The following is a 23,072-nucleotide window of genomic DNA, read 5'->3' as shown; positions in this document are numbered from 1 at the left end:
CGAGGAATGAGGAGCTGGAAGATCACGGGGAGTGATCGGAGAGGGTGCGGGGAAAAGTCAAGACAGTCCCCAACCAACCCACCACCCCAGGAGAAACCAGCCAATAGTCTATTCTCGTCCAAGTGTTGTGGAACCCAGAGTAGTGAGTGAATGCAGGATGTTGAGTGTGGAGATGTAATTCCACGTCAACTAAGGAGTATTGAGTACAAATCTCTCTGAGTGCCCATCTGGCGTGTGGTTTAGTGTCGGGGGATGAGGCAGTGCTGTCCCTAGAATGGTCCATCAAAAGATTAAAGTCACCACCCATTATCAAAAGTCCGGTGTCAATGGAAAGGAGGCGAGTCAATAAGGAGTGAAAAAAGGCGGGGAATCAGTGTTTGGGCCATATACCCCCACCAAGGTAACCCTGTGGCCCATCAATAACCCAGTGATTATTAAAAAACGGCCATCAGGGTCCCGGTACGTGGTGAAGTGCGCAAGCTGAACTCTTTTGTGATTAAAGATGGAAACCCCGCGCGCATATCTACTATAGTTGGAAAAGAACCTGTGGGGGCCCCAGCCAGAAGCTATCGGAGCACCGCCTGTGCCAGATAAGTGGGTCTCCTGCAAAAACATGATATCCGCCTTGTGCCGCGACACATAATTAAGGACCTGCCTACGCTTCCTAGTATTATTTAGGCCACGTACATTCCATGTTAACAAAGAAAGCCCGGAAGGACCGGGCACATTCCCTAGCTGCGCCATCCAAACTGTCCCAAACCTGTCATAGCTGTGTATGCATGCATCACATTACATTACATATCTTAAATCGGCATGGATTGTAAACTGGAAAAAATATTTCAAAACAACCCCCCCTCCCCCCCCCCCCCGCCCCCCCCACCCACCCAACCTCTTACACCCTAGGAAGAGGCAGACCCAAACATAACTAACCATAACTCCAACCACATGGGTATTCACGATGGAGCGTGGCAACGCCACGCCAGTCGGGCATATCAACAATTAAGCATTGTACAAAGCAGCGTGCGTGAAAATTAGAAGAAAAAGAAGCCTGCATCAATATTAAGACACATTAAAGGAGCATATCAATGTAAGCAACCATTAGCCAGCCCCGGTCTGGGAGAAGAGGTCCATGCTGGACTGTGACGCCTGCATTGATGGGGAAGTAGATCTGGACCCTCCTGCTGCACCGGTGTGATCTTTCTTGTAGTCTCTGAAAAACTCCTGTGCTTCATTTGGAGTGTCGAAAATCTGCGGTATGCCGTTAATGTCCACTTTAAGACGAGCTGGGTACAACATTCCATAGCGGAGTCCCAAGTTCTTAAGCATCGCCTTAACGTTCTGAAACTTGCACCTGGCCTCCTGTACCATGATGGTGAAGTCTGGGAAAAACGACAACCTGTTCCCCTGCCACTGGACCTCTCCCATCTCACGAGCAGCACGTAAAGCAGTGTCTCTATCTCTAGAGTTCATGAGCCGAGCGATGATGGGCCTAAACGGTAAGCCAGGCCTGGGACGTGGGCCCAACGACCTATGGGTGCGCTCAACCACGAAGCCCTGGACGAAGGTCTCTCTGCCAAAAAGATCGGAAAGCAGCTGCTCCACGAATGAATCCATGCGACCAGTGTCCGTCATCTCCGCAACATCCAGTATGTGCATGTTGTTACGGCGCCCCCTGGCCTCCAAATCCTCGTTCTTGATGGCCACTTCTTTAAGAATCTTCTCCACCCGTTCCAGACGTTTCAAAGAGGAGGACGCCCCGTCTTCGAGGTCAGATACTCTGGACTCCGCCACATCCAGCCGACGGTCATGGCCCTGAATTTTCGTGTTCATGTCGGCCCATTTTCTGTCGAGGTAGTCAAACCGGGCATCCAAAGCCTTGAACCCCGCTCTTATTTCAGCCATCATGGCGGCGGCCAGGGAGGACGAGCCATCCGTTTCTGGAGGGTGTGTTGCGTCAGTGGCTTGATCAGACGGGGCATCCGCCGTCGCTCCTTGCGTCTTATCAAACTGGAGCTTGGTCTGCTTGGGATCCTTTTTCACCATTGTCGCAAGACGGAGAGAGGGGCAGCAGCGATGCAGGCTTGAAGGTATGTGGCACCTATGATCGTGCAAGGCCGACCAGGGAGGGGCAGCAAAGCAGGGCGGGCGAAGCGAAGTGGACTGTACACCCAGAAGCCAGGTAGGTAACACCAAGTGGGAAGGAGAGCAGCCCTGCCACCGCACACGCCTGCCTCAACCACCCGACCCCTGCCCAACGCCCGGAGCCCTCCCCACAAACCCGCCCCCCCAAAGCCGGCGCTCAACGACTCCAGGTCCCGGCCGCACGGCACGGAACTGGCCTAGTAAGGCCCGAGCTTCGCATCAGCCGCCAGGACCGGACCGGCAGCGGTCGAGGGGCACGAAGTGGGAGGAAACCCGGGGAGGCGGCGGAGGGTGTATCAGCAAGGAAAGGGCAGCTAGGGGCACAGACTCACCATGTCCCTGGCGGCGCCGCGCTCAGGCGAAGCAGGCCGCAGGAAGGCTCCAACGCAGTCGGGCCGCGGCGTCCCTCAAGCAGGGCCCCTCTCCATTTCAGGCCTCACATCGCGCCACACAAGACTCCGGGCACTGGCGGACGGCTTCTGGGGGGGGGGAAATCCCGGCTGCATCGAGGAGGAAGCGAGTTAGATCGCCCGACCGGCGGAGCTTCAGTTGGATGCGGCCATCTTGGTCGCCTCCGTGGCCATGCCCCCGGATATTCTAGATTATTAACAACACCTTTATGTTCATCACCTTTTACAAAGCATTCTATCTGCAAACCGTGCCATGGATAATGTCTAGGAACTGACAGTTGGGCTTGTGGTGTTTTCTCTGGTTAATTAGAGATTTGGAAAACCAGCCACTAGGGAAAAGTGAACATATGGAACAAGTTTGCCGCATTATTTGGGTGTGCCTGTTGGTAGGTATAACACAGAGACTTAGTCTGTTGAGCAATTATTATTTTTTTAAATAAAAAAAATAGTACTACATTTAGGTTTTTAAAAAGTATAATCATGCAATATGCTGCACATTCACTTGAGAAATGTTACTGACTCACAAGAAAACATCCAACTAGAAGGAATGTCATGAAGGTAATTAAAATAAGCTGACAGACTTGGAGAAAGAAGTGCGTAAAATGATAGCCTTCAGAGCAGATAGGATGGGTAATGGAAGCAAGAAACAAAACCTCCACTAACATATCAAACAGTCTTAATGATCCCTTTACTGGTATGTAGAGTTCACACTCAGGTTTCCAGACAGTACAAAGCCCACACTGTATCACAGCACCAACAACAGACAGTAATTAGGCAATAGTAGCAAATGGAACAGATTACATAACAATACATAATCCAAATCTGGCAGTACACCAAAGAGCTAAAGCAGAATGTACCACAGCTTTAAAGCGCCAAGTTAGTTTGCCTTTAACCTGTGTGAAGAGCAAAACCTTGAATTCCCACTTCAACCCTCAGTGTACACTTGCTTGTGTGCCCAAACCAAATAAGTCTAACCTTAGTCCTTAACGGCCTCTCTCTTCACGGACGTCACTAGGCTAACATCACAGAACAAAAGAAGCCGCTGACCGAGGTATACCACCTACATTATTTTGGTAACCAATCTCAAAAAGGCTTCATTATATTGCTTGTTCCCTAGTATGACCAGAAGCATGCCAAGGCCAGTTTTGGCCTCTCACAAACCTTCAGTATATATCTTAAATGGATCAGTCCTTGACTCTCCAGACAGGCCATCTCTCTGTTCAAAAACTCTTCAATGATTCCTTCATATCATCCTTCTTTACTCACCGGCCATCCAATTCGTCTCAATATAACAGTTCTCCTTTTGTTCCACAAACTCTAAAGTCTGCCTTCTAGTGAGGGTATTGATGCAACCACATAGTTCTAGAAATGGCCTAAACAACAATTTCAACGACCCAACATGGGCTGAAATGCTTTTCAGCTTGCTCTCCAGTGCCACAAATCAAGAATAAATATTATCTAGTTTCTTCAATAACCCATCCAGGGACTCCATCAGCACCTTTCCTTCCCTCAGCAGGCCCTCTTGACTTACATTCAGTGTTGTCAAATCTAGGATTCAGTTTTTCACAAGCTTGGCTGCACTGAGTAAAAAATCCATCCTATGTGGCAGCAGTCCTGGCCTTTTCAGTGAGTGTCACCATTGTATCTGAAGTCCTTCATGTTCGATACCAAAGGTGACCAACCCAGGTAGTCAGCCAGAGTTTTGAAGGACTGCATTTTGTGGGCCATGCTAAGAGCCCCCACCTATTTACATTTCAGTACCAGACTTGGCAACCAAGCCTTGATTCACGTGCAGCCTCTTGCTCAGCTGCAAGCCCTGGTTCTCTCTGGAACCACAGCACTAGCTCCCGGTATAATGCGTCACCAGCCTCACATTCAGCAGGATGCAACATCACTGAAGATGCTACGGATTACCGCCATCTTGAATTCATTGAACCGGAAGGTGGTTGGGGTGCCAGTCTGGCTGGTTTCTGTTCTACCAAAGGGCCTTTAACGATCCCACACACATCATAGGAAGCCCCAGCTGTTCAACTCATTCCAAGTCATTTGGTGAAGGAATCGCTGGCTTGGTACAGCAACATCATGGGTCCAAAGTGTTAACAGCACAAAGCTGAGGGTGGAGTCTTCATGCCTGTTTAGCTTTTCTGATGCTTCTTCCTTCTGTAATATAATCACCAGCTGATTCTTTTGCCTTGCCCCATACTGACATGAACCCATTGTTTTTCTCTCTTTTTCATCACTCCTTTCTTTTAGCTCTTTGGTGGATTTCTGTCTGCTAGTGAAATATCAGCTGATGCGTGTAAGGCCATCACTTTTTAACAGCTCAAATTCTTTCACAAATTAAAGAAACACAGAAGTTCTGGGATCATGTGTAGGAGTTCTGCGAGGATTTGTATAACAGCCATTGTAACTAGAAGGTCAGTGATCTTCTCATGGACTTCAGATTTAATCGCCATAGACGTTTAGCTATGTTAACTTGCACACAGAAAGACTGACATTTGTAGTCCTGCCAGACTTGGACGAATTGATCCATTTTACGTACAAATCGATATCATCTATGTTACATTAATTGAGCCAGAGCAGCATGAGCTAAACTCGCCCCTTAAGTGTGGCACGTTGTTGGTCATGTTTTGTGGTAGAGATTCTGAGATTTTTTTTAATGGAATGTGATGACTGGTTGGAGAGCAGATTTATGCACTGTTTGAATAATGTTTTGCTTTGGCTATCACCAGAAATAACCTTGGTGCAGTCTAATTTTGCTTTGCCATGCAGATGTTGAAAGTGGAGAGTGGGTGCAAGTGGAGGTGTAGTTTTTAGTGCCAAGAGGACTTCAGAGAAATACATTTTGTGCCAGGTTTTCCCATTTGACACTTTGTGGCAATGAGGTTGTATATGAGAGATGGATTTTGCTTATTTATTTTTTTGGGTGACAGATGCATAGACGTCGATGAAGGCCTGCAGGGTAATGTGTTAATATAAAAGGTTGCTCAATGGTGTACAAGGACACCTTTTTGAAGGAGCAGGGGGTGACTGTGGTGGATTTAGGCTGCCCTTATGCGTTAAGGATGTAGGTAGGTAAATATTTCTCTAAACTCTATTATTGTTTTTGTACGTGTGAATGATATGCGCTCAATATAGGCTACAAGGCTGAAAATGCTAATTAAATTTGAAATTTGATAGGGTAAGGAAAGGTTAGGCGAGGAGAGTTCCAGTAGGGTTACTGTCAAGGTTTTGGTGTTGATTCCGTCATCACCAAGGTAGATGTTGGAGGATGGTGAGAAGACATGTTGATGTGGTGATCTTGGCGAAGCAAAGGTCGTGGCATAGCAAGCAGGGGACAATAGAAAAATCAAACTACTGTGTGAGTACATGAGAGAGGTGTGGTGTTAGTCATTCAAATGCATGCAGGGAGGCAGGGGATTGGCATGAAAGGGTCCACATAGGTTAATGCTGAAGAGGCTGCCATTTGGTTTGAGGACATGGTGTTTTTGGATGATGTTGAAGCTATCAGAGTCAAGCTCATACAATGTGGGTGTGGATGCTGGGGGTCAATGAAGTTGCAGCGGGAAATAGTATAAAAGTCGTGGCAACAATATATTGCAATTGCTAGAGGCAGGTCTGTTTGTCAAATGACAAAGATCAAGAGAGAGTGATTAGGTTGGATGGCGTGCAAGGGCCCGTCAATAGTACTGATTAGCATGAGGTTTGACGATGTGATTCTGGGTGGTAACTAGGTGTTGAGTTTTTTGTAGTTGAGGTAGTTTAGCAAGTTGGGAAGGATGGTGGGTGGGAGCAAAATCACCTGCACCAGCTAAAGTATACATAGTCCTTCACTTCATGCCTCAAAGATCTCCCTGTGTGTGTGGGGGCGGTATTCTACCTTTTCTTAGTATAAATAAGATGCTAAGGGTAGAAAGTCCTATTACTGCATCAAAAGATTAACGTCCCAAAGACAACTAAAATAGGTAATGGCATTTTAGATGAATGAGGGGGCTTTGCATTACCAATTGCCTTTTTTCATACACAAAACTCTTAAAGCTCTAGTGATGGTAAATATAGAGAATGTGCACCTGAAAAAGGAAGCACTTTTGTAACTGAAGGACTAGAATAAGGCAGTGGTTCTTCAATCAGTTATATCATGAAAACGGAGAGTGGAAGCGGTGTTCCATTTCTGGCTATGGTGCATGACTGCAAAAAAGGTGGTTTGTAAACTTATAACAGATCGCGAGAATTGCTTTGCTCGTGAACTACAAAAAAACAGTGCAGAATATGGGCCACCAGTTAGGTATGCCTCAGAATGAGAGAATTCTTTCTTCAATTAAAAGTCAAGCAGGAATTACAAGACCATAATGGACAGAGAGAGTTTTTTCCTTTAATTAGATCAATATTCCAAGATATTCAAGGGTACTCAGCCTCTGCTTAAAAGCAGAGCATCTCAAGAATGAAAGAAAAGCCTTCAAAGGGAGTTTCTTTTTTTTTTACTTGACCACTATGAAAATGTAGAGACACTGGAGACACTAAAGTAAGCCTGCTTAGGCAGAACACATAGTAATCTAGATTCTAAAAAAGAAACAACTTGGTTTTCAGTGGCATACTTGACTTGTATCTACAAACTATAGCAATAACAGAAGCAAAAGTCTGGTTCATAATCTTGTCCAATGAGAGCCTTTAATGGCGGGGGCGAAGCAGAGAACAATATAGTGGGGGGAATTACCTTAAATGCAAATTCCTCTTCCGAATATGAAGCCTCAGTAAAGTGATTTTTTCTTTTTCTTCTCCTTTAAGGAGCACGAGCTACATTAAAATAAAATGCAAATAGGGGACGTTGGTGTGAAGAACTTTGTGCCCACTATCTGTCTATGCAACCAATCACAGGGGTTCACAAATGGCGACCTGCTTGATTGATATTCATTAGGCAGGTCATTCTATAACCCTTTCCGGCTGGAAAGTGAGATGCAACCAGCAAATATATGGGTTGCATTGCAAAATTAAACACTGGAACACTGGTTCCCAATAATTAGTGTGCAGTTGGTGACCACGTTTCGCTACTACTCTTTTTGCACATTAGCCATTAGTCACAAGATGATAATGCTGCCAATATGATCAGAATCTTAAGCAATCTGATTATTAGTCCTTCTCAATAAGTCTTAGTAGTTAATACGGCATAAATAACAAAAGTCGCTAATTTGTCATTTCCCAACAAGTATTGAAAACACAGTTCTCATATTCCAAGAAAAAAACATTCCTTTTTTTTTTTAAATATATTTATTAAAATCTTTTTTGGAGTGTGTACACAGCACAACACAGAAAATTAACATCCGACATTTTATAGTTAAGTCAATAGAATTGCAAAATTAAGCAGTAATACTAAAAGAATCGCACAAATATACAAAAGAAGAGAGAAATTCATGGGAAGAAAAAAATAAAAAAATAAATAAATAAGCAAAGAATCTAGGAGCGAATGGGAAATCTTTAACTTTAGCCTCCCCGCATACCATTTTTCCAACGCTGGATCGGCTCCCAGATCTTTTTTCACCAGCCTCCGCGCTCTCCTACCCTTTCTCTCATATATTCCCTTCTCTAAATTGTAAATTGCCAGCATACTGGCCAGCCATTGTTGCAATGTTGGAGGGATTTTATCCAGCCATACCCTGGCTATGGTCAATCTGAGAACTGCCATTGCAATAAACACAAATTCTTCGTACTCATTGTCAGTATCCCCGCTAACTCCCAACACTATCAAATGGGGATTTAAGATAGTCTTGATCCCCAAAGCTCCTGCTAAGAAATCCTCAATCCCTTTAACCTCTTCCATGCTAATGACAAAGTCAGCTCATGCAGTACCACTGGAGCTGTGCTTATGACGAGCTGACCTTGTCATGAACAATGGGAAAATTCATCTATCAGCACAGGAGAAAAATACCCTGTAGCATTGAAGGTGTTAAGCAACGGCTGAAGCTGAGGGCAGGTGGCAAATATATGAATACTATCTGCCGCCAACTCATTACAACGGGGGCAGTTAATCCCAGCTGTCCCTCCCCACTGAGCAATTCGTGCTGGGGTAAAGTAGAGTGCATAGAGCGTTTTGTAGTGTTGAGATTGGAGAGGGGCAGAGCATAGCACTGAGCATCCTAATTTCAAAGAGGCTTGAAAATTGCTTACATCGGTTTCAAGTTTCGTAGCCCATTTGGCAGCTTGTTTCTCAAGATCATCCGACTTGGTAGCTACCAGGGCAGCATACGGACTACGAATAGAGCAATCTCCCCCTCTCTATTACTTCTAATATATTGTTTTTGCCAAACCCAGCCCCCCCCCCCCCCCCCAATTTTGTTTCTGAGAAAACTCCTCACCTGAAGGTACTTAAAAAAACTCCCCCTATTAATATGAAACTTTGTCTCTAAAGATGAAAATTGCATAATCCCCCCATCCGGCCCCAATAAGTCTCCTAACTTAACTATCCCCTTCCTAGTCCATTCCGCCATAGTTATATCTGCAAAGATCAAGGGTGGTAAAGAACGGTTCCTATACAATCTAGTGTAGCTGTTAAACCTCCCCAAACTGATTTTCTTTGCAAACGCCGACCAGACATTATAAGCTGCCTTAATAGTTTTGAATCGCGTCCTCTTAAAGTAAGAGGAATCAGTACAACTCAGGAAGGCATTCTCTGTGCCGGACCCCATAGTGAATTCATAAATCCTGGTCGATAATGCAGTTATTTTGGGATCGGCACCGCCGCCTCCAATTAGGCCCTGCATATACTGCAGCACAGCTGCCCAATAATAAAGCCTAAAGTCAGGTGCCCCCCAACCGCCCCTCTCCCTGGGTAATGACATAAACCTATACGCCCGCCTAGTCTTCCCATGTGCCCAAATAAATTTATTCAAAATTGATTCTAGTTTATTAAACCAGTGCGCTTCAAAAAATAGGGGGATTGCCCTGAAGAAATATAAAAACTTGGGGAGTACAAACATTTTTATAACATTTGTACGCCCTACCAGGGACAGTCGGAGGTTGTTCATCCTTGTCAAATCTGAACTTACTCTATTAATTAATGGTGTCAGATTACGCTCCACCACCGTCTCTAAATCAGTAGTAAGGTCAGCGCCCAAATATACTGCTGCGCTAACCACCCTTAGGTCATTGCAGGTGGCATGGGGATTCCTTACAATTTGGGTCTTGTTACTGTTGAGCTTATACCCTGAGATTCTCCCAAAACTATGTGCCTCGGCCTCTATTACTGTTATTGCCAGGGAAGGATTAGGGGTTATCGCGACATCGTCCGCATAGGCTAACACTTTAACCACCGTACCTAATGTAGTTAAGGGTGGAATATTGGGATTAACAGACAGTCTTCGCAGGAAGGGATCCAAATAGATTGCTAACAAAAAGGGAGAGGAAGGGCACCCTTGCCGCGTACCTCTTCTTATCTGTACATCCGTAGTAAGCTCCCTATTGATGCTAATTTTGGCTGTAGGGGCTGTATATAATGCTTGTACCGCTCTGATGTATCCTTCTCCCAGACCAAACCATCTCATCGCCTCCCACAGATAATCCCAGGAGACCCTATCGAACGCCTTCTCAGAGTCCAGGAATAATGCAGCCAGAGGGTCTCCCGGGACCTCCGTGGCATCGAACATAGTGATAACCTGCCTAAGGTGTTCAGTGGTTCCCTTTCCTGGGATAAACCCATGTTGTTCTGGGATGACCAACCCCTCTATTACCTTGGCCAATCTTTTCGCAAGAATCTTGGAGAAGAGTTTAGCGTCAGAATTCATTAAAGTGATAGGCCTATATGACCCTGGGGCTGTAGGTGGCTTACCCTTTTTTAATAACACTATGACTTCTGCACCTCCCCAGGATACTGGGATTAAGAGCCCCTGTTGTGCCTGTAGAAATATATCTAATAAATCAGATACCAAAGCATCCCTAAATGTCTTATAAAATTCCAATGGTATCTGATATGGACCTGCAGCTTTTGCTGAAGGGAGTTCAGCCAAAGCCACACATACTTCCTCAAGGCTGATGGGCAGATCGAGTCTTTCCCTCTCCTCCACGGGGAGACAGTCTACAATAACTTGGTTGAGGTACTCCTTAATGTCTATACTTTCTCCTGCCTGCTCATATTCATACAAATCTGAATAGAATTCCCTGAAGACCTCTCTAATACCCACAGGATCTGCAATCATCCCTCCTTGCTTATCCTTTATACACTTAATATCCCCTGCAGCTATCATCTGTCTTGTCCTGACCGCCAGGATATGACCCACCCTCTCGCTCATTTCAAATGCTTCCTCCTTTTTAGCCAAATATTTAGCTGCAGCTTTACTAGCTATGCCCTCTGCTCCATCCGTCTTTAATACCATTATTTTCAATAAATGTTGTTCCAAAGGGCTGCCCGCTTGTATTAGCCATGTCAGCTCTTTCTCTGCCTCCATTAAGGTCTTAAACAACTCCTCCACCTTCAATTTTTCCTCCTTTTGTCTGTGCAGTGAATAGCTGAGTGTCTCCCCGCGGACCCCTGCCATAAACGCGTCCCAAACATTGCCCGATGACGTGCTCCCTCTGTTAATCCTCAAAAAATCTTTAAACCAATTGCTCATATAGCTTACATACTCCCTTTTCTTAAGAAGGGCCCTCTCAAACGTGCAGCAATATGGATTAACGGCCACCCCTCCTAGTTCTAATATCAACACCAGAGGGTTGTGGTCCGAAACTAAGCGAGGAAACTTTGTTATTTGTGATCTGGTAAGTAAGGAGTGAGATATCAAAAAGTAGTCCAGTCTTACCGTGATCTTATGCGGGGCCGAGAAGTATGTTGAACCTTCAGACTGTGGGCATAAATTTGCCCATAGGTCTATTAAAGAATTATGCTGTGCCATGTCCACTAGGGCTCTGTGTGTCCTTTTTTTCCTCCCTCTGTAGCCCTGTCTCTTCTGAATTTCCCTATCCGAGGGACAATTGATATTTAAATGACCACAGCATATGACTGGCTCAGGCCATTTCGCCATTTCTAGATCAAGAAACTCAAATAAATCAGGGTCGTCCCCTGTGGAGCCATATACAGAAATCAGTGTAAACTTCTCCCCTTTAAACCCTACTTCAACTATCACCCATCTCCCCCATTGATCCTCCAGCTTTCTCCCTACTCTACATTCCCTATCACGGGCCAGAATTGCCACCCCTCTAGTCTTGACCCCTTGTTTTGTATGGGCTAAAACATAAAAACCTAACTGTTCAAGTAGATAACCCTTCCCTCCCTCCACATGCGTTTCCTGCAGACACACCAGGTCTGGCTTCATTATCTTCAAAAATGCTGCAACTCGGATCCTTTTTTGTGCATCATTTAGCCCACAGACGTTGAGAGACGCAATTCTACAACACATTAGAAGACTACGAAGGGTTGATCCAACTTCTCAACAAATCTCACAAAATACATAATACTACACTCAATCTGCTCCTGCGTGCGCTGTGTGTGCTGTGTGTGCCCCTTTATCCCCCTCCTCCATCCCCCCCCTAGTGTCTCCCTCCCCCCTTATCCCTCCCCCCCCCCCTACAGGCAAATAGGCCTCCCAAGGCCTATGTGTGGGCGCTTGGAAATGCAGTGGTCGCCTCCGCCTCTGTCATACTAATTCAAAAACTTACTATAAAGAGTGCATACCCATCCCAGGATACTGAAGACATTTACCCAAACTAAACTAACCCAACCCCAAGCTTCACCCTCCTTTGAACCCCAGTACTTCCACCATATACTCCTTGGCCTTAATCTCAGAAAAGAAATATTTCACCATCCCTTTAGTTACCACTTTCAGTTTTGCTAGGTACAGTAAAAAAGCTTCTGACCCCAGAGCTTGTATGGGGGCAATTAGCTGTCTGAGCCTCCATCTGCACTCCACGGTGACGTGGCAGAAGTCAGGCCTGGCAAAAAAAGTTACGTTATTATAGGAGCGCTTACACTCGGGTTTGGCTTTTTCCAGAATTAGCTCCCTTAACAGAAAATTGCCAATATAAATCAAGATAGCTCTTGGCCTGCCCTCCTGACGCCCTGCTTGGCCTTTCCTAATCACAAAGGGGAAGCGGTGTGCCCTCTGGATTTCTATCTCCCATTGCCATGTAGCTAGCTCGGGAAAGGCCCCCTTTAATAAGTTCACAATAAAGAGTCTAATGTCATCCCCTTCTGAGCGCTCCCCCACTCCCAACAGTCTGATGTTATTCCGCCGCTGGCGATTTTCATGGTCCTCGAGCTTCCAGAGAACATCATCCGCCACTTTCTGCTGGTCCTGTTTGAGTGTCTTGAGACTATTTAAGTCATCCTCGAGCTTCCCAGTCCTTTCCTCGACTTGGGTAACCCTTTCGTCTACCTCATCAAACCGTTTGTTCATTTTTCTAAGAGTGTTCTGGATCTTCCTTGACTCTTGCCTTGCCCTCCGACTCTCAACTCTTGCCTCGCTCTGCATAGTTTTCAAGGTACTAAATAATAACTCCAGAGAGACAGGCTGAGGAGAAGCTTGTGTACAGGGCAAAGGGGTGACGCCATCTTGTTCCAGGTAGGTCTGTGACGTGGCTGAATAATCCCAGTCTAATTTCTTGGAAATGTCTGAGGGGCTATCTGCGCCCCTACAGTAGCCAGGGCCATTCCTGGGCACTGTAAGTGCAGTGAGGCCATTAAGAGTATATTGTGCTGGGAGGTTGTCATTACGAACTCCACAGCACCATAATGGCTACACTGAAGACTGAGAAGTTTGGTATCAAACTCCGCAGCACATTGAATCCAAACTGATGCCAGTGTGAGATGTAATGTAAAATGCACGACAGAGGGCAACTTAGAGTTGCCCCCTAAACCTAACCCACAACCAGCGTCCTGACTGAGAGGCTGCCTAGGCTGCCACACAGCAGACATGTTGCTGGACCCCTGGGTAGAGAGCCATCCGCTCTCCTGGGCCTGCAACAATGCACATCCTGTGACGAAGTGCTAGGTCTCCTCCCCAGGATGGGCATAGGGAGCTTCAAAGGCATGCCGCATTTGTGAGCTTCTCCAGGCCTCTTGCTGTACTCAGCAACTGGCCCCCACCGGTTCTCACCCCCACTCTGGCGGAAAGACAGGCAGGAAAAATAAAGGAAGGAACGGGGGTGCGCCAGCCTCTGCCAAGCCCATCCCTCAGGAGGGGGAGGCGAGGTAAAGCACAACTCCGGGCTCTCGCCATTTTTAGAATGGGGAGTCCTACCCAATCAAAGCTAGGCTCCTGCCCCCTCCCACCGGAGAGTGGCAGGATAGAGGGGTTTACACACCCCAGGACAGGGACCCATTGGTCCCTGCCCTTGCCCTACCTGTAATGCCCCTGAAATTAGTATTTAGGGGCACCCTGAACCTTCCTTCCTCAGATCCCGATTCTGAAACGACAAATAAGATCAAGAAGAAGAAGACCTGCCGTGCAGCTGCTAACAAGAGGATGACACCAACTGACTTGGCCCCAGCCCAACCGGCCTGTCGACCCTCGAACCTGCTAAACCCCTGCGTCTCCTGTGGTCAGCAACCTCGAAAACCCCGGAGGACCTGACTGCCTTGCTCATCCAAAGACTGGGACCCCCACGAGCAGTGATTCTGCTCAAAGATCTACAACCCCTGGTGCCAGCCAGGAACCGCAAATCCAGCACACTCTGCACCCACCAAGCCCGGCCTGAGTGAAAAAAAGACCACGAGGACACCCCCCCCCCGGCGACTGTGACTCAGAATCCAGCACCCAAGGACCCTCCTCGACGCTCCTGTCGACGTCTGCAGCCTCACAACCAGGGACCCCTCCAACCACGACCAGCTGAGGGTAAGATTTCCCGACACCAAAAGACACCCAGCACCCCACGACCCCCTGTGCCCAACTCCTGGGTGCCTACCTAACCTACAGCTTCCCAACTTACCTCTCGAAGTAGTGGTCGCACCTGAAGAATCTCCGTCTTCGAGTTTGCAGCCTTTGTTCATCTTGCAGCTTTTCCATTGAAATTGATTTGGTGCCCGACGGCCCAAAAGCACCCTGCACCCAGCTGCTTGAGTGCCACTGGAGGTGCAGTATCTATCCTATCCTACTTGCCCTGTGTAAGTGACCAGGAGCTCAGCTCCCACAGCAGCGTGGCCTGCCTGCTAGCAGCCACCAACCAAAGGCCATAGTCTAACATTAGTCCTACTCACTCTGCTGCCCCTGTGCCACTGAGGGTGTAACGACTGTACCTACTAGACCCTGGGAGACCCCTGAGTCTACCCCCAGAACCTCAACTCTGCCAGCCGAGTACTTACCAAAAGACCGATAACTTGATTTTCTCCATAGGGAGACATTGGCTGGGTTTCACTCAGAATTTCTTTTTAAGTGTCGAGTTTTGCAACTTTAAAATATCCACAAAAAATCGTCTGATCAACGAAAACGAAAACGAAATTACTCACCTGCTATTAGGAGAGATCCCAGTGCTGGATCAAGTGCAGACACCCAGGGGACACACGTCGAAGCAGGCAGTAGACGTGGCAGTCGAAGGGTGCTGTGCGGGGCACCAACCACAACGATGGTTCCTGGATTAAAGTCATAGTGCAGCACAGAGGGACCTGTCAGTCCACCTAAAGCAGGTGGACCCTTAAGCACCACCTCAGTTGTCCACTGCAGACAGGGGAGTAGGCATGCCTGCAGACAGGTAAACGCAGCCCCCCAATCCCAGACAGCACTTAGGGAGCCTCCGACCAGCTTGTGTTGAAACCTCAATCATGGCAGAGGGACCAAGGCAGGATGACGCTGCACCATCAATTCTCCGATCTGCAGAGGGGGTCCCTCCGCTCATCACCCACCACACAAGGGGATTCAGTACAGAGTCCAGCATGCCAACTGGGAGAGGCCTAGGCAACAACAGGCAAGGAGACACTCAGTCAGGGGGCCAAGTTCACTTGCAACCCTCCAGCTTCGGGAAGGACAGTCAATGCACTCTGCTGGGGCAACAGCACTCGGGAACCGGGACCAAAGCCCCACAGATTGCCCTTGAAAATCCCAGCAGCTTGCAGGGGCAATAGGGTCACCACCCCTCGGCAGTGCCTCAGCTCTCAGGGTGGGCAAAACACGCATCAGTCATCGAGGCACCCCACAGGAGACCAGGGAGGCAGTCAGGGCCACAGTGCCATTTCCGTTCAAATTTGTGAAACCGTAGCTGCATACTTGGCATGGCCGCTTCCCCTGCAAGGCCAGGCCACACCAAGGCACAACATCTAAATAGCTGTAATTGGGGTCTCGAAATACCCTCACTGAGCTCTGGGGGGCGGTCTGGGGGGGCTCACCTGCACAATCCGCCACTCGTATCATCAGCTGTGGCTCCAGGAGGCCCCCAGAAGCAGTGGGCCGTGCCAGTCTGGAATCCCTAGCGGCCTCAGCCACACATACTGCTCCGGGGACAGCGGTCCAGAGCAGGACAGCTCTCACTGCTAAGTGTCAACCGAGTACTTCGCCCCCTTCACCACAAAGCCAGTTAGTCCTCATAAGCAATTGGCCTAGAGCAGGCCAAAGCCTCACTCGGCTCTCAAGGAGCAGCGGGCGTCACAGCGTGGTCTCCGGGGCCCCACAATCTCGCAGCCTCAGCAACAGATGTCCCCAGTTGGCAGCAGGACTGTGCCGGTCGGATATCACTGCAGGCCTCTGCCGCATGTGCTGCTCTGGACCATGCGGCCAGATGGAAAGGGTGCAGCACTCGCAGCATGGTGTCTTCCGGGCCTGTAGCCACAGAAGCTGCAATGCCGGGAGGTTACTACAGGTAGTGGGGCCTCTCCGACAGAGAAACAGTTCGTGTTTTGGTCACATGCACCGCTCCGGGAACATAGCCAATGGGTGGTGGGTGGTTATAGAAGGAGCAATATTTTACAAAAGAATATCAGATACCCTCACTAGACGCACATTGCTTTAGGAACAAATCACATCTTAAACAGACAAAGGGCAAATACGAACAGGTGACAATCTTAATCATCTAGCCAAACCATTAATGTATAAAAACTCAACATTTACCCAAGATACGTATATTACATGGAGGCTGATCTATCTTGATTCTAAAAATGAAGGTTTACTTGAAATGAACACTTCTTTATACTCAGATTTTACTATTTGAGGGTGCTAGGAAGAATGTACCTAATGCCCAAATACCTTGTCCATGTAAAGATAAGGAGGAATCATTTGAACACATTTTTTATGCCCTGAATTATTATATGATTGCAAAACAATATCTGTGATCTTTGTTTACAGATGCAAACAAAAGAGCACTTAACAAGGCCACCCTCATTTGTTTCAAATTACCATCTAACAGCTTTATTAGTTTTTTAATTGCATTTCTTAACGTAGCCTATAACCATGTTATTACAAACTTTCAACAGTAAGAAACAATAGGTTTCATTGCATACTTTAATACTTTTTTTACTTAGTCCAATGTTAAACCAAAGTTTTAACCTTTCGTCAGCCTACTCCTCAATAATGATATGAATGAGTATTAGACTTGGCATCTTTTGGCGTGTTTCCCCTGACTTTTTGCTTTCTGACATCCCGGTTTTTACTCTGTTTTTGCTGGTGTAATGATTCTGCGCGGTAAACATCGTTTACAACGATGTTTTCACAACGCGGTACCTTTACACCGCGGCTGTGACAACGCAAGTCGTTACCACGACTTGCGCTGGAGGGCGCTCAAGGTCTAAAAATAGTTAATTTACTATCCTAACACCTTCCCTAGGGTCCATGGGGACTGGTGTTAGAATAGTAAATTAAACTATTCGAAATCCGCGCCCCCCCAACGCAAGTCGTGGTAACGACTTGCATTGTCACGGCCGCGTTGTAAAGGTATGCGTTGTGACGGTACGCGTTGTACCGTCATATATCCATTCTGCGCACTTTCCTCACTGCTGTCCAGTGGTAAAGTGCAAGTGCTCCTGTATAAAATGTGTTCTGGATTGGTATTTCCATGATTGGCATATTTGATGTATGTGTCAGTCCCTAGTAAAGTGCACTGCGAGTGCCGGGGCTTATAAATCAAATTCTGTTGGTGGGCTGCAGCACTGGATTGTGCCACCCACGCAAACAGCCCGTCAAGTGTAACTCTGGCCTGCCATTGAGGAGCCTGTGCGCAGCCTGTGGCTGCCATGTCGACTTGGCAAGTGCACACACTTGCAAGTCCCTAAACATTCCCTTTTCTACATGTTAGTATGCCCAACGTACCCCCAAGGGCAGGGTGCATTGTATGTAAAAGGTAGGACATGCCCTGGTGTGTGTGGCATGTCCTGAATGTGAATTACAGCCTACTTCGTTTTTCACTATTGCAAGGCTACTTGTTCTCCATAGGCTAGAATGGGCAGTTTGATCATTACATCCTATGATCCTAACTGACTCAGGGAACATGGTAGAAATTCGAGTTTAATATGCCTGAACTCAGAATGATAAAATACATCTTTTAGTGAAGTTGGCTTTAACATTCGGTGTTTGAAAATAACACTTTTAGAAAGTAGGTATTTTCTAACCTAACCATCCAGCCTGCCTTAGCTAGCTTGTGTATTAACCGTCTGGTTTGTGAGTGACAGGGGCTGGGGGAGACTCCAGGAGACCGGGTGAGTCGGCTGGGCTGAATAGGCACATCTACACATAGATGGGTGGGAGGAGTAGCACCTGGGTCTGAATATGGCTGGGCTCGCCTTCGACAATGCTGGCTCCACCTCCTGTGGTGCGTCTGAGGACCCTGGCCCACACTGACTAAGAAAGAACATGCACCCTGGCAGAATGCACCCCAAACTGGTTTAAACTAGGTCCAGGCCCCTCTGCCTTCAGGGGACAAAGGAATTGCTGGTATAAATATTGGGTCCCAGACCCCAAGACTTTGGATCTCGCAGGAATCAAGGAACCTGCCAAGAAGAAGAGCTGGAAGAGCTCCCAGGAGGAGTACTGCCCCTTTGCTGTGTTGGTGCTTTGTTGGGTTGGCCTGCAGCTGCTGCTTCTGCCTTGGGCAGTGAAAGGACTGGACTGAACGTTCTCTCATTGTGCTGAGTATCTCCAAGGGCCTGAAACCGAGCTGGCCTCCTGTTAAGAAGTCTCAGGGACTACAAAGACTTCACCAAGCTCTAGGTACCGCTCCTAGAACCGTGGTTTCAGTTGCCACAGAGAAGAGGGAACCGCAACCGACTGTCATCCAACTCCATTGATGGCCTTGTGTCCTGGAGGCACCGCAGGCCGCACCGTCTCGCCCTGCACCGCACGCCTTGGTCTCACCGACGCCATCTGCACGATCGTCACCGAGCCGCTGCCTGCACCGAATCGAGGGACACCGCACCGTAAACGTGACAGACGTCACAACCGGCTCTGTCACCTGCACCGCGACCTGCCAGCACCGCATCGAGCGCCGTCTCGCCCTGCACCGTAAGGCTTGGTCTCATCGACACAGTCTGGACGATCGTCACCGAGCACCGATTCCACTTCGCATCACAACCGCAAAGGATGCCAAGACCTACTCGCACCTCCGTGTGAGCCGTACTATGAAAGGTACTGTGAACGAACCTGTGCCGCTGTTGCTGGCCCGTACCGACGCGGTCAGTTGGAATTGCGAGACTGTTGTTTTCAGCATCACGGTAGGCTCAGACCGAGCTACCTACTCGTACAAACTGTGCTTTCAACGTAACTTGGCAATTTAAAGACATTTTTGCAACGCAACTATTTTTAAAGTACTGTACAGTGGATTTTTACCTTATTTGGTCTTAAGTATATAAAAATATTGGATATTTTTCTAAACTGGTGTGGTGTCCGTTTGTAGTGTGTACACTGTATTACTGTTGGTTATGTGCAAATGCTTTACACACTGCCTCGAAGAGAAGCCTGACTGCTCGTGCCAAGCTACCAAGGGGGTGAGCAGGGGTTATTTTAGGAGTGTAACTCCCTTATCCTGACTAGAGTGGTGGTTTCTGCCTGGCTCTGGTGCAAACCTTAGCCAACCAAAACTCCCATTTCTAACAATGAGCTTACTCTTGTTTGTTGAACATATTTTAATGGATTTTAACGAAACCTACAAAGTTAAGTACTTTACCGACCAATGTATATTATACATGCAAATACATTTTAACCTGTTTACATCTGCGTATGTTTCTGACTGTAGACAGAAATGGTATCCATATGTCCTTTACTTTCATGCAAATTCTAGTAGAAATGTTATGATGGTTCTTATTAAATAAATACAGTGAACACTTACATTCGCTTCTGCTTCAGCACTCTCAGCGCTTTTTGCTTTACCATATTCTGGAAAGAGAAAAAAAGATTCAAATGAACTGCAATTTATAATGTACACTTTTATTTTATTTCTTTTCACAGTTTTTGCCCCATGAACCAGTCTTACAGGTCATTTGGGCTACATACGAATTAAGAAAAACATAACCGAAAATTACATATAAAATGAGACAATGATGCTTTCAATATTAATGTACTGTACTAAGACAAAAGACAAACAGAATATGCAACTGCACTGTAATCAAAAGACTATATCAGGTGGAAATATAAAAGTACAGATATGAGATGAAAGCATGCTGACAATATATAAAAGTAGTATACATCGAAGAAAAAACTGTCTGGGCATAGTGCAACTAGAGAGAAATCAAAACATAAGATGTGGGGGGCACAATCAATCAATACCCAAGAGGAACAATGAGCTCAAAATAGAGTCCAGTGTCTTAAGTGATTATTCAGTGGGGTATAGAGGTGGAAAAAATGGACAAGCGGAATCGTGGAATAATGGTAGAAAACAGGAATTAAAGCATTTCACATAATGTGGAAATCATGAGTGCTAAAGGTAGGGATGTTAAAAGAACCTTAAGCAACTCATTGTAGGAATGACATTAAGGGAGACATGAGTTGTCAGAAAGAAGTTAAAGCTATGGTTCTATGCACCATGAATACCAACTGCCACTGTTCCATTCCCATAAACATGCTTTGTAAGGTTTTGGCCCAAGAAACATGCAGACGAAGAGTAATGAAAATGTAAAGTGAAATTCGAAAAATGCCACAACTCTTTTGTTCTATTAATAAGGATTTGCAAGTAAAAGTATTTTTAAAAAACGGTTTGCAGCAAAAGTAAAGTGCAAAGAGCTCATTAGTATGTTAAATATTTAGCAGAAATTAGCTTGGAAGACTGAGGGTATGTTTTTTGTATTGTGCTCAGTATTCATTACTACTGGTAAGGATAGTTTGATTGCGTAATTTAAGAAATTGTGTTTCTGGAAAATGGTGTAAAGTAAATGTTTTACACTGTACTCATTTCCTTTTAGTAATTTTTCATCTCTTGTTTTGTAACTGCCGAATCCTAGCCAATAATACTGCAGATTGCCTTATACAATTGTAGGACTTTTATTTTAGGCTCACTAGTACTGCAGAGGCCCAGCGGATACACTTTTTGATTCACGAAATAATGTGGAATTAATTATTCTTCATTTTATAAACCCAATACAGGAAGGGGTGAGAGAAAGAGGTTGGTTGTTTTACAGAGGACAAAATAAAAGGAGAAGACAGAGGCAACTTTATAAATGGCACAAGGTCTCTCTGCAGTATTTTCCAAGTACACCATGCTTACTACTTAAATAAAAGCCACTCTACCAACCTATTTATATTTCACAATCTACACATGATTACTTTCCTATTTATTAAGAAATATAGATCCATTAATTTGCTGCAGAATACACTGGGGGGGATTCCGATGGCGGACGGACTTAAGTCCATTCACCATCGTTGCAGGGAGTCGGAACGTCCGCCTGTAAGGCGACCGTCCCGCACATGAGATTACGATGCAATCGCCACTGTGGGGGTCGCATCGTCTATCTCTAACATTGTGGCGGGTGTTGCTGGCTGCAGCACCCGCTGAAATGTCCGAAATGCCTGCCACCTGGTGCAGGGAAATGGTAACCCCCCCCTCCAAGTGCAGAGTCAAACCCCCCCCCCAGCACAAGGAGGGCCCGCAACGGGCCCCAAAATACATCCCCGCCAGCCTTCCCATGGTGGGTTTACCACCATGGAAAGGCTGGCAGGGATGCAGCATCATAATATGGCGGGCGGTGTCTGCTAGGCACTGCCACAATTCTATTAATACAAGCGGTCCAACAGCAGCAATCATTATGATTGCTGCTGTCGGACCCGTGGCGGTCAGACTTTCCGTCAGCCGCCCGCCATCGTAATCTGGCAGGTAAAATTTGGCTGCATGATTGCGGTGAATTCGCCACTGCCAGCCTGCCGGTGCCGGATTCAATGCAATCGTAATGACTCCAAACTGTCTTTTTGCTTGCTTGCAAATGAATAACTACATGCCATTAGCTCAATTTAGATGGTTACTATTTGGACCTTATACCGGCAGTCTAAAATTCAAAGTACAAGTTCCTAATTTCCTTTTGGTGTCTGGAAGTTTCACAGCTAGTATCTGGAAAATGACAAAAGGAATAACTTTTTGCAGCTTGTGTTAATTGTATACCCCAATGGTCTCCTTTCTTCAGTCGTATTTGTTTTGGAAATAAGCAAGCCTTTGCTTATCAACTTAATGTGGCACTAGAAAAGATTAAAGAGCCCAAGTTATTGACAACCCATTTGCCCATTTTCTCAAAATGAAATCACAAATGAATTGGTTTTGGAAACTCTCTCTTAGCATGATTCCTGCAGCATGGTCCATAATTCTAACATCTCAAATTGCAGCCCAGAATAATTGTCAAGATCTTACATTTTTTAACATAATATTTATGTTGCCAATCTCTAAATCAGGTTTCTCCAATGTCACTTCAAGAGGCCTGGATCCCTGCCAGATTTTTAGCATAAATGTAGTCATCTTACAAATTGTCATGAATACGGCTCTCCAGGACTGACTCGGAGAACCCTGTTCTAAATGAAGATATTTAAATGCTGTGAAAAATTCAAATCTTGTGTTAAAACTTACCATTTCATTTATCTGGCTTTGCTAAACCACCTGTAATTATTGAAGTACATACCTTATTAAGTTTATGTCAAACAGTATTGGCCATATTCTTAATGATTCACTATGATGCTGTATTCTTTAACGTTTATTTCACATTTCATTCACCTAGTATGGTATAGCTGTCCTTGTGTCATGTGTCCCAATTATAATTTTCAGATCAGAGCTGTGTTCTGAATCAAGATTTCCAGAGCAGACACTGTACTACCACCCATTCGCTCATTTGAACAGTGTGCTCTTTGCTTTCTATCATTTCTCATTAGAGTTGCGGATTGGTCCAAGATTTTCAACAATGGGTGAATGGGAGATACCTTACCCCTATCATCAAGTTATTTTGTAAACGACAACGCTCGACAGCTATACTCTGTCTAAGCCTCTTTTTTCCATTTTTGACTTATAAATCAGCATTTTTATGGTTTAAATCTTTTAGTGATTTTCAAAAACAATTAAGGAAGAAGGAACAAGACCCTCTGCTCCCAAAGACATCGTATTATCGACACCAATTGTCGCAGTAAGCGGTAGTTCCCTGGTAAAAAGTTTGGAGCG

At 46.1% G+C, this 23,072-nt stretch overlaps 1 protein-coding gene across 1 annotated transcript in view; it reads right to left on the bottom strand.

Annotated features, from left to right (window-relative positions):
- The window catches only part of CHMP5 (charged multivesicular body protein 5), a 188,043-nt gene that overhangs the window by 112,911 nt on the left and 52,060 nt on the right, over positions 1–23,072 (bottom strand). The window contains exon 3 of the mRNA XM_078687742.1: positions 19,776–19,822. Coding sequence (XP_078543868.1) covers positions 19,776–19,822 — 47 coding nt within the window. The remainder of the gene's footprint in view (positions 1–19,775; positions 19,823–23,072) is intronic.

The sequence above is a fragment of the Lissotriton helveticus genome, chromosome 4_1 (genome assembly GCF_964261635.1).
Source record: "Lissotriton helveticus chromosome 4_1, aLisHel1.1, whole genome shotgun sequence".
Classification (NCBI taxonomy): domain Eukaryota; kingdom Metazoa; phylum Chordata; class Amphibia; order Caudata; family Salamandridae; genus Lissotriton; species Lissotriton helveticus.
Note: the sequence above shows the minus strand (reverse complement) of the source record. Positions and strands in the feature narration are given on the sequence as shown.